Source organism: Rhamphochromis longiceps, linkage group LG7 (assembly GCF_057381845.1).
Source record: "Rhamphochromis longiceps isolate RC_006_pf linkage group LG7, R_longiceps_female_GT1.1, whole genome shotgun sequence".
NCBI classification, from domain to species: Eukaryota; Metazoa; Chordata; class Actinopteri; order Cichliformes; family Cichlidae; genus Rhamphochromis; species Rhamphochromis longiceps.
Window position 1 is genome coordinate 12,310,478 of NC_140563.1, and position 19,174 is coordinate 12,329,651.

At 39.7% G+C, this 19,174-nt stretch overlaps 2 protein-coding genes across 2 annotated transcripts; one reads left to right on the forward strand and one right to left on the reverse strand.

Moving 5' to 3' along the window:
- Positions 1 to 2,643: 2,643 nt before the first annotated feature.
- On the forward strand, positions 2,644 to 9,538 carry LOC146664858 (retinol dehydrogenase 13-like). Its single transcript, XM_085412183.1, has 7 exons — positions 2,644 to 2,865; positions 4,110 to 4,250; positions 4,334 to 4,525; positions 4,871 to 5,032; positions 5,176 to 5,292; positions 5,396 to 5,600; positions 8,787 to 9,538. The coding sequence occupies exons 1-7, from the start codon at positions 2,793 to 2,795 to the stop codon at positions 8,881 to 8,883; spliced, it is 987 nt and encodes a 328-aa protein (XP_085268309.1). The 5' UTR covers positions 2,644 to 2,792; the 3' UTR covers positions 8,884 to 9,538.
- ankrd34c (ankyrin repeat domain 34C) lies at positions 9,502 to 13,038 on the reverse strand. The gene is made up of 2 exons (XM_085412181.1): positions 12,649 to 13,038; positions 9,502 to 11,755 (listed from the first exon to the last, which is right to left on the reverse strand). Exon 2 carries the CDS (start codon positions 11,703 to 11,705, stop codon positions 10,116 to 10,118), a length of 1,590 nt encoding a protein of 529 aa, XP_085268307.1. The 5' UTR covers positions 11,706 to 11,755; positions 12,649 to 13,038; the 3' UTR covers positions 9,502 to 10,115.
- Positions 13,039 to 19,174: the final 6,136 nt, after the last annotated feature.

The following is a 19,174-nucleotide window of genomic DNA, read 5'->3' on the forward strand; positions in this document are numbered from 1 at the left end:
AACCATAATAACCCAAACAAAGTCATCAGGCTCATTTACTCAAAGCTTAATGCGGAGTTTAAAAGTTTTTTACAGTTGTTACAAAATAGTTCCAATCTAATGGTCATTGTAGAAATATTACCTGTTTGTTTTCTAAATATATTAAATTAATTTCTGAAGCTCTACGCATTTACAGTCACCCAATATTCATTAAGATCTAGCTAATGTAGGCCTGTAATTTATTATGTAGAATACATGCTGGATCATATCTTCATATTAGAGGAAACCCACTGAAATAATCAGCAACAATGTAATGTCCTAATAACTAAATCAGAATAAATCTGCTTGGTTTTAAGGCAAAAGTACTACGTCATTAACACAAATCGCAATGACTGAGATATATAATGCTCTAAACAAACTCAATCATAACAGATTTATCTTTGATATTTTCTATTTGACAATTTTCATGACAAATCATTGGTAATTTAGCAGTCACGACATAAGGTAAAAACACAGTCATTATGAAAATTTATTAAGGTCCTGATTTGTCTCCAGGATGGGTACGGGAAAGATACATTCCACAATGTCTCAGCAGAGGGCCCTCTAATTTTAGCAGGGGAAGGTTACCATACTCGGAGATAGGTCTGCAGAGGAGTCACATGACGGGCTTAGTAGTGAGCCAGTAAAAGAGACAGCCAGGTCACCTCTAAAGTGCTCTTCAGATTATAGCAGGCCTCCGCTGGTTGAAAAAACCTCTAAAGCCTTAACAATAATGTATTTACCCAAGCAGCATGGCTTAAACTCTGTGTAATAACAATGTCGAGAAGGTCAGTGCAATAAGAATGTCATTCAGTTGTCCCTGAAATACAAAACTTTGACCTGCATATTCAATGAGAGGCTGCAATAAAGAGCATGGTCACTGCAGTCAGGTGGCTGTTAGCTAATCCTCTCACTTTATACAGCCACTTCAGAACACCTCTAGGTTTTCACATGTACTTTGTGGCCTGTGCTTCCCCGATTTACAGACACTCCGCAGCTCTCCACAGTGAAAACATTCACTCTCAGGTGTCACAAGAATTACAAGGTCAAATCTCTCTATATTGTCCCTGTCTAGACTCATTGTGTTATGCTTTAAAGTTCAGAGAAAGCACGCCTTATTGATCTGACACAGTAAAATTTTATTCCAGATTCAGTTGCTCCACTGCAGCTCTGATTAGGCTTTAATTGAGATCTGATAGTGTAGGCTGATGCTGTTATTACTGTCATCTCGGTGCTTCTGGTGGGTTTCCTCTTTTGTCTGCTCACTCAACAGCACAGACAGTTCTTAATGTGCTCGTAGGAGTTTGGGATATCATGTGATTCTTAGGTGTTTTATATAGCTTCAAAACACGTCTTGTTGTGCTTGACTGGCAACTGTGACTAAAACAGAAATGAAATATAGGCCTAGTTTAAGGGCTAATGTGATGTATGTGTCTCATCTGCTAGAATCACGTAAAAATACACCAAGACAGCGTTGATGAGCCTACAGCGACATCTGCTGTACAATTTATGAGTATTCCTTGTAGATGATAGATTTGTCTGTTTATTAAGCTTAAATCACGAGTGCTTTATTGCATACCAGCTGTGCTTCACTGCATAATAACTGCACATATTATATCTTGAGCCCAGCATACATTGACCTTGCATATTTTATGAGTTGATGATACCTAAATAAAGCTGAAATGGAAATGCAGCTTTAAGAGATGCAGTTGGCTTTATTTTAGAACAAAAATGTATTTTGTAAAAACAAAACAAAACAAAAAACAGCTGACATTCAGTGTAAAAAAAACATCTTATTTACACCTTATTTATTTTTATTTGATTATTAAATTTTATTACTGCCATAGAAAGATGTGGATCATCATGTCTGATTTACACCCTTTTTGATTTTTACACCCTTTCAGGAAAGAGACTCCATGGACTATGATATTCACAAATGACACTGAGAAAAAGAAATAAAGTTCAAGTAAGACATAATACATGCGTGTGAATGAGAGGGAGACCGGTGGAAAGGTAAAGATGCAAGGAGCAGAAGTAGTGAAAGTAGATGAGTTTAAATACCTGGTGTGGCAGTGGTCAGTGCACAAGAGAGGTGAAGAAGAGAGTGTGGGCAGGGTGGGTGTCGGTGGAGACAAGTGTCTGAGGGGATGTGAGAGAGAAAGATAGCAGCAAGATTGAAGAGGATGTTTAACAGCCTGTTATGATACAGATATGTAGAAGGTTGGTGTCAAAGGAGGATGCTGGCAGGGTGAGATGGAGGCAGATGATCCACTGTGGTGACCTCTAGAGGGAGCAGATGAAACGAGAAGATGGAAAGTTGTGAGATGATAATAGTTTCAGCAAAGATGTTTTTACTAAATCCTAAAGATACCACTACAGTTTGATTTGATTGCATTTTGTTATATTGGAGTTTGTTTGTTTTTAGTTTAATAGCATTGAACTTTTTCAGATTTGTTAAAAATCTAAAAAAAAAAAAAAGTTCTAAAATAGCCAAAATGTACTTTACTAGCTGCTTTCTTTGGCAATAGCTTTTAAAAAATTGCTTAAAAATATTATTAACACTATTGACAAAAATGAACCAATAGGATTCCCGTGTAGGGCGGCGATGGGCGGTACTTCCTGGGCAAAGGCTCCGCTTGTTATGTAGCTGTTATTGACGCGGTTTACTTTGTAGCAGGCAGTAAGGTCTCGCTTGCAGGAAAGTTCGCCGGCGTTTCTCCAACCGGACTTTAAGAGAAGCAGATTCATAAACAGTAACAGGGTCAGCAGGGACAATGCGGACCTCCTCGGCTGCACGCTCATTTGTTTCCCAGTATCCTAAAACTACTGCATTGGTCACAGTAGCAGGTATGAAGTGACCCGACGCAGGCTCTTTTTCACAAAAGCAGGTGTTGTGTGTTAAAAGAAAAACAAAGTAACTCATATAATAGCTAATCACTGATTTACATTAATGGTCTGATCATACGTGTAGACTGTAAACAGCACACGGATGGCTGTCTTAGCTCGTGCTCTTTTACAGACTCTGTGACGTTTACTTGACGTTGCATAAGCATGTAGGCCTTTTGCGCACGGACCCACGTGCTCGTTAAAATGACAAGTGCCTTTGATTTTGCATCACGTTTATAAGAATGTAGTTAAAGTGAATTTGTTAAGCTACAGCTTATTAACATCTTAACTAAATATTCACTAACACACTGTTCTAGGTGTGCCTGGTGCTTTACAGTGCAGTTTGAATGAGCTTTCACACGTTTGATGTGCCTATATTGTTTATATTTGTTTTTTAGGTGGTTTGCTAGCTTGTTTTATTTATTACAAAAAAAGGTAGGGAACCTGATATTTTCACGGTCACGGTCTGCCATCATAGCTTTATAGTTACTAATTTGTTTTTATTTTTTATTTCGTTTTGACTTTTGCTTTTGCTTTTAATTCTGTTTAATTTCAGTTCGTTTCCAGTAGGTTTGCTCATTTCAGTTTATTTTGTAAATGCTTCAAATTAATAACATAGGTGAATCTACTAAATACCTCGGATGAGTTTAAATCTCAGTGAACTCAACCTAAAGGTTAGCGGAATAGTTTTCTGAAAATGTTATTAATTTGAGAAGGAAGTCACCTAGGATTCTCAAATTGATGCTATAGGTGTGTCTACTGGTTTGCTGGTATTTTTATTGTTTGAAAGTGTTGACTTTTATTTGAGTTTTTATTAGTTTAGATGTTAAAAAACACTTTTTTACACAATCACCATCCCAAAACCCAAACTTGTTCAATTTGTAGTTATGTAAAATAGAGAGACAATGTTTTAAAAAAAATATTTATGCACATTTGGACAAAGAAAAAAGCAGTTTTAATTATTTCTCAGATTATTTTAAGGCACTTTAAGGCTTTTTCTGTTAAACTCATTCAAGTGTATTATCTTCAGGGTGTGGAAGAAGGGGTCAGAAATTTATATTTGAGAAAATCTTGGTCCTAAAACATCTGTTGAATCTGTGCAGTTGTGTTTTGTTTTGGGTGGGTGGGGGTTTCCTTTTCTAGAAGGTGAAGATGGCTCTGATCAGTGGAGATTTAGAGCTGTCACTATGCGGACATTTTTACAGGAGTGGGACTTTTTGGTTTGAAGAAGTGGATGGCAGGTGGTGTGTGTCACAGCAAAGCCCGCTTAGATGGAAAGACAGTCCTGATCACTGGAGCCAACACTGGGATTGGCAAAGAAACTGCTGTTGACATGGCTAGAAGAGGTTGGTGATTTGCCAGGATTTATATATCCAATTTTATAATCTAATATCTGTTCAGGTGTAATGACTTTGCTCCCGCATTGCAGGCGCGAGGGTTATTCTGGCTTGTAGGGACATGGAAAGAGCTAATAAAGCTGCAGAAGAAGTGAAAAAGAGAAGCGGAAATGACAGCATGATTGTCAGAAAGTTGGATTTGGCATCTCTACAGTCAATACGCCAACTTGCCAAAGATGTCCTAGCAAGTGAGGAGCGCCTGGATGTTCTCATCAATAATGCAGGTGGATGTATAAATCACATCAGACCCACTATGGTGTGATTAGCATATTATGCCAGCTTTGTGACTGTGCATTTGTGTTTAACAGGCAGGGATAGCTCAGTAGGTAGAGTGGTGGCCCCATGATCGGAAGGTCGGGGGTTCGACTCCACTGAACGGCTACCCTGAGGTGCCCCTGAGCAAGGTACCGTCCCTACACACTGCTCCCCGGGCGCTGCACTGGCGGCTGCCCACTGCTTCACTGGGTGAATGGGTTAAATGCAGAGGAACTATTTCCCTATGGGGACTAACACGCACACTTTACTTTAACAGGCGGTAAATACATTTCCTTTGATATTCCTACCTTTAGGCATAATGAGCTGTCCAAAATGGAAGACTGAAGATGGCTTTGAAATGCAATTTGGTGTGAACCACCTGGGCCACTTCCTTTTAACGAACTGTCTGTTAGATCTCCTGAAGAAGTCAGCGCCGAGCCGCATTGTGAATGTCTCCAGCTTAGCGCATGAGAGAGGTGCAGTTTTTCCTCTTTTTTTCTAGTTCATATAAAGAGAATTAGTTGTTTTTTTTAAATCTCTCAGGAATGTCATCCTTTTATATTCATTTAATGTTAAATACCACATCTGTGAATAAGGATGAAGTGCTTTCTCTCAACAGGTCAAATCCATTTTGATGACATAAATCAGGACAAAGATTACCGGCCTTGGAGAAGCTACGCTCAAAGTAAACTAGCTAATGTCCTCTTTACAAAAGAGCTGGCCAACAGGCTGCAAGGTGCTGCGTCTGTTTTATATCTATATTTCTATGTGTCGTTACACATTGAATGGGATTTCATGTCCTTGTAATGACTTGTGTTCTGCATCTTGTCATTTTGCAGGTACTGGCGTAACAGCATATAGCCTCCACCCTGGAGTCATCCGCACCGAGCTTGGCCGACACTTCTGGCCCACAGTGCCCCTGTGGAAGAGGGTTTTGTATGTGCCCTTCGTGTTTTTCATCAAGAATCCGACAGAAGGAGCTCAGACCACCATCTACTGCGCTGTGGAGGAAAGCCTGCAAAATGAGAGTGGACTCTATTACAGGTCAGTCTGTGTAATTCAACAGATGGGCTCTTTATTGATAGACAGCCAAAAGGGATATTGCTCGGCTCGCCCATGTGGGGGAAATGGATCATATTGAGAACAACACTAACATACTCTACTGAGACTGGTATTGTGAATGTGTAATGAAGCATATTAGCAATGAAACAGCTGGACTCTTCTTTCTCAGTGCAGTCTAATGCAATATCTTCCCTCAGTGGATGTGCAGACACAGGAAATGAATCTGATACCAGTTCTTTATTTTCTTCAAAATTATACTCTGAATACGTCATTGCACGGGAGTCATTGGATTCATTTTGATGATAGGGAACGTGAGTTAGGGATTGCTTTTGCACTTTAAAAAACTACAAGTAGCTGATAGTAAAAGCAGAAAAAATTTTCTAATAACACTGATAAAGAAACTACTTAGTGCCAGTCAGTCATGTCTAGTAGGATTCTCCAACCTCTCAATGGGCCTTTTAAAGGTGACAACAGGGAACACAGTTGATCTGCGTACAGTAAAATAAATGTTCTTGTGATTTGTTGAATATAATTAAGTCCAGTTAACACAACTGTTTAAAAACCTAATGTGTTAACATGCTGTGGGTTTTTCCACAGCATGATAATTCCTCTATGCATGAAAAATGTTGTCCAAGTCCAGTAAATGATGTCAGCGTGAACACTGATTCAAATCCAGTGAATTAGACGGACACATCTAAAACATAACGAGCAGACACATTAACGTTCATTTGGGGTCGTGTACTTAACCTTTTCGTGAATGTTAAATAATTATTCACTCTCATTTTAACTCTGGTCTTACTCCTGGGGGACAATTCTGTGTTTTTAGCTGCTGAATCCTAAATTCTGAACACCATCTAATCTGGTCTATTAACTGTCATCTGTTTGTTTCTGGGCTGGTAGAGCAGTGTAGAGCAGGCTCATCGAGGCTTTTATGCAGGAAATAGCTGTGTGCTACAGGTGAAAGCTTAGCTGATGAGACCAGAATTGTGGGTTGGAAAATCAGAGCAATTATCTAAGGAGACTTAAAGGCTTTGTAGAGGTGAGGGGTGTTTGGTGAGTGACTCATTTGCAACTACAAGCGACCCCTTTTACATTGTAAGCATACTACAGTAGCAATTTAGCACTAATATAAAAATGTGGATTAGCACAATATAAAATGAGATTTTGATACAAGGAATCTTTTTGAGACAGAAAGTCAAGATCATATGATAAATAAAGGAATCATCATGTCAGCAGGGTCGCTGCGTCAGTGTGCATGCCCAGAAAAAAAATGCCTAGACAAAATCACAGTCAATATAAATGCCACAAACCAGCTGCAATACACTGACAGCTTCCCACCTTTTGCAGATTTCCAGTATTTCATTACTGCTGACATTATCTTATCAGGCATTTCAGCCATTTACCAGTGAATGACTGACATTTAAGTGGTGCTGCATGTGTTCAAGATTTTAAAAATGGCAAGAGCTGATTGCATGCTCACACACACACATATTTATATTTATAGATAGATAGACAGATAGATAGATATACCAGAGGCCTGGCGGCTTGAGGGTCCTGCGCAGTATCTTAGCTGTTCCTAGGACTGTGCTCTTCTGGACAGAGATCTCCGAAGTTGTTCCCGGGATCTGCTGGAGCCACTCGCCTAGCTTGGGAGTCGCTGCACCTAATACTCCGATTACCACTGGGACCACCGTTACCTTCACCCTCCACATCTTCTCGAGCTCTTCTCTCGAGAAGATGTGGAGGATATATATATATGGAGGGTATATATAAATGCTGACAGCACATTTTAAAGTATCTGAGGCCTGATGAGGATCATTTTCCATTAACTCTTCACATCACAATGACCAGATCATTCTATTCATTTATTGTATTTATTGTGTACCTAACACTGTACCTAACACACTGTGTAACAAACAGTTTAGCATTTATCTACTAAAGAGCCATGCTCACATCTAGAACTGTTTTGCTAAAATAAGCAGGGCTTTCCCTAAAAATAGATTGTCTTGATGTTTCTCCACAGTCTGTGTATTTATTAATTCTCCCCCTGAAGTGAGCGAGTCTGTAATCTGTTCTGTTTGTTTGTTTGTCTGTCTGTTTGTTAGCAGTCTACAACAGCTCGAGCTGATTTAATTTAGGTGAAAATCTAGTCAATGTCGTACCAAATGTGAAAGTCAGTAAAAACTTTATATTACCCCCAATGTTTTATGGATCAAGTTCAAACAATATACAAAGTCTTGGTGGGCATGAGTACCTGGGTTGGCTAAACATTTGACCTTGACCTTTATTGTTGGTGCCCAAGGTCAAAGTTGACCTTGGAAAAAAATACAATATAATAAGTATTATGTTCCATATGAAAGGGAACATGAAGAGTGCTCTACAACACACCTCTTTTTTTTCTCCCACTATGACACCCTATGATGTCAGAATGAACCCATAACAGGCTGAGATCAGGATGTTGTAATAAAATGATGATAATAATAATAATAATAATAATTAAAAAACATTAAAGTTTTAGTATAGCCTTTGCCCTTTAAAGGAAGTCCCGTTTTCTGAGTGTTCTTGTTTGAAATTAGAACATTTTAAGATTTTCCTTAATAGTTTTTTTTAGCAATTACAAAGCATATGATTTAATCTTAATTTAAACTGCTGATACTAGAACCTGACTGATATTGGACTTTTATGACCAATACCCATATTTGGAATGTTGCTTTGTTGTCACCACAAGTCATGGGTTACTCATTTACACTTCTCCTATCGATGCCAACAGGGAAGTTGCGGAGTGCCATCTGGTGGAATATCTGTGTAACATCAACATTTATAACATAATTGGAGGTTTTAGTTGTCAACCATACCGATATATCGCCACATAACAAATATCGGTTTGGCTCTACTTGATGTTATTTTTGTATATAAAGTGAAAACTGACTCTTTTGGTCTTTGTATGAAATTATATGGGTAATAACATAACTAATAAATATCTAAATTCCTATAATTATCTTTAAGAAAACAGTATAAAATATTAAGACATTGTTGCCTTGTAAATTATCCTTTGATTGCATATCTTGCCTTTTTTATCTGACTGATTAACTTGTTCTTGTGACTTAATCAACTCAGCATGAACAGATCAAGTTGTGTGTTTAACACTAAAGTCTGCACTGATTACAGCGACTGCGCCCCTAAAACAGCAGCCCCTCAGGGTCTGGATGATGAAGCTGCCAAGAAGCTGTGGGAGCTGAGTGCCTCTGTGGTCGGTCTGACATAGTCACAGCGACGATGATGATGATTTTGATGATGATTGTCATCATCGCGGTGCCACTGGACTGCCAGGTGGCCTGAGGAAAGAACTGGTACTCTTTCTAGTGAACATCTGCGCTGCTAGTAGCAGCTGAGCTCCTGCTTAAGGACAACAAATGAACAAAAGACAGAAATTCACAAGTGATAGACATTTATTTAGAATATACAACAAACTAATTGGAAAAATACTATGAATTAAATTAAGTTTTTTCTTAAACAGAAGCAATGCTTCACAGGTCAGTTACATGGAAGCTGTATGATCTTTAGCATTGATTGCCTTTAGCTTGAAATGACATTTTAATTGATGGGTTTCACCAATATCTGTGTGGACTAAGGGTTAAAATGTCATTTATTGTTGCTTGGGTTTATCATATAAGAATTATATATGAATGTGCTTTAGCTTTTTGTAACACTGCTAATAGTGGTATTCAGTTTCTTTCTCGTGGGCATTAAAGTGCTCTTATACATAGCCCATTGTTATACCTGTCTTTTAAGGCATACTGTTTAGCCACATCCTATGTATTCATCACGAGTCTTCATTTTGATCCATGTGAGACCAGCAGTGCTGAGACAAAACACATGTTGGTTACATCACCATGAATTAAAGTTTTCTTTATACAAAATTTGTATCTGCTCATCACTTTTTTCGGTTTCTTTTTAAAGGCACTTTGTACAGAATTGCTACAAACAGTCCAATTTCATCTTATCCAAAGCTACATCTCAGACAAATGCATCACATTTTTTTTTCTTTTTCTTTTTTTCTTTTTTTTCGTGAGACAGAATGTCCATTATGGTGCTAATTACATATGCACAAAGTGCACCCTATCTGCCACCAGCTACAAATGTACCCTGTGTGTTCCTTTAATGTTACATGATCAGCTAGTTCAGAGGAAATGTACCATATCTTGGCATTTACATTCAAAACTGTAAAACATATACAGCAGATGTTGTGAAGTCAAAAGATAGTTATCCTTAAGGTTGAGTGTGACACGGGGAGGAAATCTACCTATATTGCTCAGTTTTAATGTATCTATATATTCTATCTATATTTTTTAATTACACATAATTCAACAACTAGATGGCTCTGAGTCTACACAAATGACACAAATGACTTGTGTAGACTATGGATGTACTTCCTCACAATCTATGGTGTTAACATCTCTACTTCCACAATATTTGCTGCATAAACTTCATAACTAACTAATGCTCTTCAAAATCAGAAAGCTGTTTCATCTGTTCCACTTGCATAGAGTGCCTTCTCACAAGTTTCTTCTTCAACTTGAGGCCACCTCTCTTTGGTGTGTTTGGTGCTACTGGAGCTATAGATCTAATACCTGTGGCCAGAGGTGAGGAGGGCTTGTTGCTAGCCCCGATATCGGGAATGGGAGGGTTTGGGTTTATGTTAAGAGGGGGGAGGTGGCCAGGCCTGGTGTGGGAGATGTGATCCAGCAGAAGTGTGCCTGAGCCTCTTCTCTCCAGGAGACCAGGTGCACGCCTGCGTGCTGTGCTGGGAGAGGATGTGCTGGCATTGCTGTCTAGAGATTCTCTGGAGCTGGTTAACATCACAAGTGGAGAGGTGTTTAGTTTCCTGCGCTCCACCGGGACCTTAGGAGAATCTAACATGGCAGAGTCTGAATAGAGCTGTGAGTCTGAGTCATAGTGATCATTCCCCAGGTGTCTCCTATGCATTGTGTCTCTCAGACTGGCTAGTCCACTGCTGCAGCTGCTGCTCTCCTGCTCTGTAGGCACCGTGCTGCGCCGTGCCAGTGGCTGGTGTTGGCCTAGCGTTCTCTCATATGATGGTTTAGATGTTGGAGGAACTGATAATGAGGTGGTCATTTTGCAGGGCTGTTCTCCCACTAGTGGGAATAAGCTGTCCTTCCCGTCTACACTGTTCTGTCGAGATAAAGCCGACCTCTTACTCAGAGAGAGTCCGTTTACCCCTGCAACAACATCCTCATCAGAACTAGCTTTCTTACTCTCATCATGGGCGGCGGCGGCAGCAGCAGCCAGGACAGAGGGTGCAATCAACCCCCAAGGCTCTGATTGCAGCCGCTTCAGCTGAGGCAAACGTGCACGTTTGGGGTTTGCAGGCCGCCGCGTCGGCGACGTGGGCCCATTGGCAAGTTTCGAAGCTGAGCTGGAGGTTTTTAGCTTTGTCTGGAAACTGAAGACTGTGTTTTGTTGCTCTTGCTCAGGTGAGGGCGATGCTGTGACGTTAATATCAGAGGGAGAAGTGCAGTACGCCGGGGAAGATCTCTCAACCAGCTCTGGTGATGGAGGGACATTTAGATACTGTTTGGTAGTCTTAGTGCCAGATGGTGACTTGTCTGTGGTGATTATGATCACCTCCTTGCCTTTAGCTTTGCATGCATCCAAGAGCAGTTTAAGTGTCTCCTTGTCATCTGCGTTTATGGCATAGACCAGCGCCGAGGCCCCGCTCCTGTCTTCCAGGCTGGGATCAGCACCGTTGCTAAGTAGGTGATCCACCACTTTGTGTCCAGCCTTGTGAATGCAGGCGTGCATTAAAGCTGTCCGACCTCCTTTGTCCTGTATGTTGGGGTCCGCTTGGTTGTCCAGCAGATATTTTACGAGCTTTGCCTTACTTACACTCTGCTGGTCGGTGTGTGTGGACATGCAGGCCACCATGAGAGGTGTTTCCCCACGTTCATTGCTCTCGTTGATGTAGGCACCTCCTTCCAACAAGAGCCTGGTGAGTCTCAAGCGTCTGAGCCACACTGCCTTCAGGAGTGAGTTTCCATCTGTCCGCAGTTCCAGAATATCTGCCATTACCCAGCCAATCACAGATCTTCTCAGTACTGAACTCACAGCTCGCAGCCCTTTGAACAAATTTGTGGAATTAGTTCAGCTTACATAGTAAAATGAGTGATTAATACCCACTTTGTTTGTCTGCTTTTCTATTTGTTATCACTGCCAGCAGGTGGCAGTCTGTTACAACCTAAAGAAAATAAAAATAAAACTTACTCTTATAGATCTGTGAAATATAGTGGATATATTGTTTGTTTAATTATTGAAATTGAATCAGTGTTGTACAAAAAATTGGCAGTTTTCCTAAAATGCTCATGCACGTCCTCAAAGATCACATATATCCATGCAGAAGTCAGCGTGGTAACACACCTGTTAGAGTCATAAACACTACTGATAGATGTGTCATGATGTCATAATCAAAGTTGATTTTTTTTTTCTAAACCTCTATCTAGACAGCAGTGCCCCCCACCCCCCACCCAACATACTGATACTGACACAAAAGCCTCCAGTATTCACTACAAGTAAGCATAAACATCATTTTTCCACCTTTCTGGGACGAATATACGAGAGACTGCGCGTAAATGCGATGTTTGTTATATAAATTTCAAATAGTGATCCAAACATCTGTTCAAGCTCTTTAACTGGCGACATTAAATAACGTCACGCTAAGCTCAAAGAGTCGCTGTCCGCGTTTCTCATTTTGGGTAACTTGGCTCGAAAGACGCGCTCCATTACACGTTGCGGTGTTCGTCGTCTTATTCTGCTTCAAATCCCAAATGTAAACATTTTATCTGCAGTTTGAATATTAATTTGCCAACATTAGACATACATTTGATTTCACATGCAACACAAGCTGTCGATCTAATTTAACAGCCTCCGCCTTCACCGATACAAGATAGCGAGGTAAAGTTGAATTAATTAACCTTCACGTGTAATATTGTTTGTGTGACAGTTGTTTCCTTACCTGGTCAAAGAGGAGATTTTCCATGTTCAAAGTAACCAGTGCTCTGCCATCTGCGAGGGCGAAATTAAAGATTCAAAACAGAAAGTTTGTTGAAGTTCTCCACAATAATCCTATTTTCTTTTTTGTTATGCAGCCGTGACTGTTCCCATCAATACGTCTTGGTTTAGGTTACAGTGTGCCGTGCCTCTCTGGCACCATAACGCATGAGCTGTGTGGCTTTTGTTATGGAGACACACCACATCAGTCCAATGGGGAGTATTCCTTTCACTGCGCACTCAAGGATCACAACCTGGAGATGCTGCGGGTTATAAATAACTTACTTTCTTGCTGGTTGAATGAAACGTGTATTCTCTTGACGTCAGAGTCGACCAAAATAAATTGCGTCTGATGAAAAACCTCTGTCTCGGTCTTTATATCTGCTGGACACAAACAAAACGAGTGCTGCCTCCTAAAGACATGCAAATGATCTGCGCGCGCGTGTTATTTTAATTATGTCAAAAGAGCAGTATGAAAATGAAAACGGTGGGCACAGTTTGGCCTACACGTGATGAAGATGAGAAGGCTGCTTTTTCTCCTAGAGCCTAGTGCTTAGGCTGCTTTTTGAATTTTCTTCAGATAGTAAGTCTGCGCTATAAATACGATTTAATCTTTCTGCAGGGTGGAACAGGAATAAAGGCAGGTTGTCTGTCTGCCATGTATGAAAGGGCACAGAGAAAACAATTCAGTTGTAAAATGTGCCTGGACCACCATCACGCTGCTTCTTGCAGGGAATTCCAATAGGATATATTCACCAGCTATCTTTCTTTTCTTATTTTCATTTTTTTTAAAAAGCAGAAATCATATTTTTAAGCAGTGACACTTTGATACAAAGCATTAGTTAATATTTAATGTTTATGCATATCTGCAGCGCTTCTTTCTCTCATTGTCATGTACTCAACAAATTATGTGAGAGAGCAAAAATATTTTGCACCTATATATTTACAGTACAATTAAAGAAGCCAAAACTTGTAGCAGCCATCGCAGCTATACAGCCTAATAGGGACATTTCTATTTTTAGGTTGCTATGAGACAGCACAGAAGCAGTTTCTAATGAGAACAGTGATGTTCTCAGCCCTGCAAAGAACAGGTAAATCAGACACATTCCTCCACGGACAGACAGGATTATATGGCATTTTTTATGCAGTTATTTTTGGATCTATTTTCCACTCATGAGTAAGTCACCACCACCACAATCAATCATTAATCCTTTGACCCCTGCTCCTTTTTTTCTTTTCTTTTTTTCTGACTCTAAGACTAATCACTTTATTACCTATCCAAAGGCTTGACGTCTCAGGACTTCAGCTGTCAATGTTGCCAGTGATTTCTCACCTGTGATTGCCTTCTCAGTCCCAGAGGAAGTGTTGTTTACAAGGCACATGGAGAAGGCAGTTTCATAAAGCAGCTCATGCTGTAGTCACCACCTCAAAAGAGTATGCCCCTCCTGTTCAAGAGGCATTAACAGTCTGGCTAAATATTGCCATTTCTTCACCAGAAATGACTAAAAGAGTTGTGTAAAATATTGGTTTATATGTAGATGAGTAAAAACTGTTCTTCTAAGTGTCAAACTTGATTCTAAGAATAGGAAGTTCTAAGAAGTTTTTTTTTTTTTTTGTCAAACACAAACTGAAATTGTTATTCAGATGCTATTATGTATATTTCACATTTTATACTGTTGAGTAAAAATTATATGGGTCTGTATTATAGACAGACTTCAGAGAATCATGATGATCCAAGGATCAAAGGCCAAAGCTGACTAGTTTAGACACATTCATTATCACTGGGAGCCAAAAGGACGTCAGTGGCCCTCACAGAGGGTGATCTTTGCCCCGATGATGCTGTCGTCTGCAGTATATAGAGGAAAAATAAATAATTAAAGTGAAGAGAATAAGCGCCATCACCCCTGGGAGCACTTTCCATTTTCAGATATCTTACACCACAGCTGCTGCTCTCCCTCCCCTCCGTTCTAAATATAACCTTTTCTTCTGTCTGAATTGTGACATTTTTTACTCATCAGACTACAGTAGCTCAAAAACTATTTATATATTCTGACAAAGGACATAAAAGTTATCAGCAGTTTTCAAATTTAGAGTCTGATCACAATTTTTCCAGGAGACGGGAAGAACAGAGCACTTCATGTCTAACCTTAATTTCAAATAATGCCTCAGTTTTGAGAAAACAAGAAAGGAAATTGTTTTTGTAAACTGCAAATAGAAATATGCTCAGTTTTTTTTATTGCACTGAAAAAGAAAGTTGCTGTTGTCAAAGCCAGTAAAATTTGAAAGTAAGATACAGCCAAGTGCTACAGGAAAGTCTAAAAAATATATAGTGCAACATGTCAGCACATATTTATTCTTCGCTGTGATTACTGTTTAATTTTCATCCTCCTCTGAAATGTCAGGTGACAACTCATTGCAGAACACTAATTTAAATAATTGAGCAAATCTTGGTATTGTGGCAAAGATATGTAATTTTAACAAATAAATATTCTTAAGTGTTGTTAAAGTTACATTTATTCTGTTTAAAGTGTCTTTTATAATTTCATCACTTTCATGAGTTCAGCACATAGACTGTAAACAGGTTACAAATGTCTCATAACCATACACTGTATATAAAAGATGGCTGGAACTAGCCAACGCATTTAACCTGCACTTTCTCTGACTTCTAGCAGAGCTACTGAGCTGCCATATCTGTGACCTCGGTAAACAAATTCCTGATCTCAGTCACTGGTTTTCTTCTTGTACATAAATATGGTCACATTACATTAAAATAACAACAAGAACAACAAAGCCAAAACAAGGATAAAGCAGGGCATGCTTTACTGTGTTACTGACAAGCTGCTAGGCAAGAAATATGTGTTATCCTTTGATTTCTTGTAGGCTGAACATGGCTATCTGTTGGCAATCGACTGGCAGACCATAGGGTACAACCGTCAGCCCTTCTACCTGCAGAGAGCATCTGATGCTAGATGTAGGCAGTGTCCAAACCAAGACTTTTTTCTAGTCTTGCTTGTGTGCCAGCCCCAGAGAAGAGAGAAGTTCTAACATGTAAAGTGATGAACTGAAACAGAGTTTTAAAAACAGTGAAAAGTGTCCAGTGCTGCCACTCTCTGTACTTTTAATACTGTATCATTTCATTTCTGATGTTTTTTCCACGCTGCTCCTGTTCTTTTTAAGCTCCACTATCACAGCCAATCAGCATTTAGCATTCAACAGTTACATGCTGTTCGGTTTTTGGAATACTGTGCGTTTTTTGTAGGTTGAAAACCTCTCTCTGAAGGCTCTCCACAGGTGCATACCTATGCAAATGGCCAATCCCGTGGTACCATAAAACAAGCATCAATCAGAGCCTCCCCTGGCTTGTAGTGTAGGTTTATGAAATACCGACCTCTGCCAGTTTGAAGCTTCATAACTACATTAATCACAGTGTTTATATCCATCTTTTATATACAGGCTATGATTATGACAAAAGTGAACCCAGATTGTTCAAGAGAATCTGATTGGACTGCTTTCAAGCACATCACGTGAAGAACATTATATCTTTTTATGTATACATAAGTAATCTTGAACACTAGCATTAGCCAACTAATGCCAACTATAACGTGAGTTAAATTTAAGGTTAGCATTAGGGTGTGAATTGTTTTGGATAATTGAGGAAATGGGGAAAGCACTTAAGGAGACCGGGATATTATGGCTGTTATGGGAGTCAAAGAAAATTCCTTGACCCCCGTAACAGCCTGTTAATTATGTAAATAAATAATTAACTGAACACAGTTTACCTGGCGCTCTCCAGTGGCAACAAAAGTCACATCTGAGAAGCTGCTAGTTTCTTTACAAATACCTAATTGTAAAAAAAAAAAAAAAAAAAGCAAACTGCTGTTTTATTGGGAATACTTGGTTGGGAACAATAATCTCCCGGAGTCATCACTGGTTGCTGGGAAACTGCTCAGCCAAGAAATAGTCTGATACATAACACCCTCCAAAACTGTTGATTTGCTGTTTTCGCACTTTGATTTGTGTAGCTGTTTGATCCTGTTTTTAGTCTTTGTGGAAGACTAAGTTAGCCAGCTGCAGATGAACGCATCACATTTTGCATATGGACACATAAACAATAAACGAAATGACATAAAGGATACAGATACGATTGGAGAGCTGCCTCTACAGAAATTTCAATTAAGCCCAAAGTCACAACAATTCTGCCATAACAATTACGTCCACGGTCTGAACACAGGAATTCCGAATAACATTTGCCTTTTCTAAAATAAACCCATAAATCTTTTTTTTTTAAAAACATATATATATATCTCACTTATCCATTCCTTCCTGATAACTCCATTTGCATTAAGACACCGAAGCCTGCATGTGTGTTTTTTTCTAGCACATATATCGCCTGTTGTTGTGCTGATGTTGTGCTTCTAGCTCTGTGGTGGTTGTCTCTTTAAAGACTGAGTTTGACATTCTCATGGCATTTGGTGTCTCAGCGATTGTATCAAGCGAATGTGTGGGCTGCGACAGCATTAACTCGCACGAACCCTGCTACAGCTTTGGACTGGACTGCTCCTTGTCTCCCTCCTACCGTGGCAGATTTAAGGAAATGCCTCCAGTGCAGCTTAAAAACCTGCCACCCCTCACATATGCTGCGAGTGATTTTTTTTTCTTTCCCCTCGTCCACTCATGATTATAGCCCGTGAAGTATAACACATTTTCAGACACTTTGATCTTTTCATATTGAAAAGTGCTACTTTCTCATAGTTGAAATCTTGAAATGGTTCCACTCCTCCTCTGCCTCCTTCTCCTTCACCAGTCCTTCTGTTCTTTCTCATCTCGCATTGCAAACCAACACCTGCCCTTCTGGCAAGCAGTAATTGAGTTGAGCATTATTCAAGAGCATTATACAGGCAACAATTTTGCTGGGTGATCATTGTGTACGTTGGCTGTATCCTAGGAGATTGGTGCATATCTAATAAGGAGTTTGTTACTCATTTTGCAGAGTGGGCACTTTGATGTCCGCCGTGTTGAATTTTCTATTTTAGCTCAACATCCTCCTAATGAAGCAGAGGGCTTGAAGCCTCAGAATTGGTTGCTTATCAACTCTACACTCCACTTATTAGTAGTTGTTGTGAAGCCTTTAATTGGATACTGGAACAGGAGGCACCTTAATGGTCTGTCAGTAAAAAGTGGTCATGATATATAGCTACGGATGACAGTTTTGTTAACATGGTTAAAAATGTGAAAGGCGAACGCTCGCAAAAAACTCTCACTTTCCCCTCGTGTTTCGTGGCTTTCTTTCCTTTCGCCCTCTAAATCAACAAGTGTTAGGAGAATTTCATTAGGTGCAGTTTCAGGTGGAGTTTCAAATTCTGTGTAGCTGCCTCACTAACTACAAAAGTAATTAGTGGCAAAATTGATGTTTTGGTAGGATCTGTCACACCTCTCTTAACACCACCAAATCAAAAGCTTAACAGTGTGTCTTGCCTCCCACTGGGTAGAGAGCAGAAACTCTTCCTGCCATAAGTTATCTAATGAAAGACAACAGAAAAATACAGCCATCAATAGAAGTCCAGGAATATGGCCTACCTACCATTACACTGAGGTAATCGTGTCTTAAATATCTTTTCTAATTTTTAGTATCATGTACAGTGTTTTACTTTTGTAGGAGTATCTTTATCCTTTTCAGAATAAGGTAAAAGCAAATATTGATATGGGGTTAAATGAATTTCTGTGAAAAACTGAGTTTTCCACTACGAATTCATCACAGACTGTTTCATAGCTGCATCTGTCAGAGGTTTGGGCTCGTCAGAGTATGTGGGTACATCAGTGTGGATGAGTGGATGTTCTGACAGTGAGTTAGAGAACTCTGCTCGCGGTTCACACCCCTGAGACTGTGACGTCTTTGACACCATGAGGCACTCTGACCAAAATACACCTCCTCTGCAGCACAAGGTGAAGAAAGAGCTTTTTCTGTCTATGTTGCTGGTAGTGACGTCAGATCACTCCTTTCTATCCTTGAGGGTGTCTGCAGATGAGCAGAATCAGACATGACAGGACTGAACAGGACCAGCCTGGCCTCAGTTAAAAAAAAAGAAAAGAAAGATAATTGTCAGGTCACAGATCTTAGAGTAGATTAAGAAGCCTTAGAAACATGGCGGAAACGCAGGACGACCGCCTCCTTTATTGAAGAGTCAATCCAGGGGTTCACCCATGACTAATGTGGATGAATTTGAAGACTATAAATCCAGAACAACATAGCAGGATAAAGGTGGTGGAAAGAGATGCACCATTTGTTTGACTGTTTGCTTCTCCGTTTACACAAAAAACTAAAGACCAGCTTCCTGAAACTTTTCCCAGACCTTTGTTGGAGCTGCAGATTCGTTTTTAGAAAAAAATCCAAAATAGTGTGTGAACCTTTCAAAGGATGCACTTTTCACAAAATCCTATACTGTGTAAAGAATTTGTGCTTAGCCTTAATCTTTGTCCAGCAATGAAAGGCT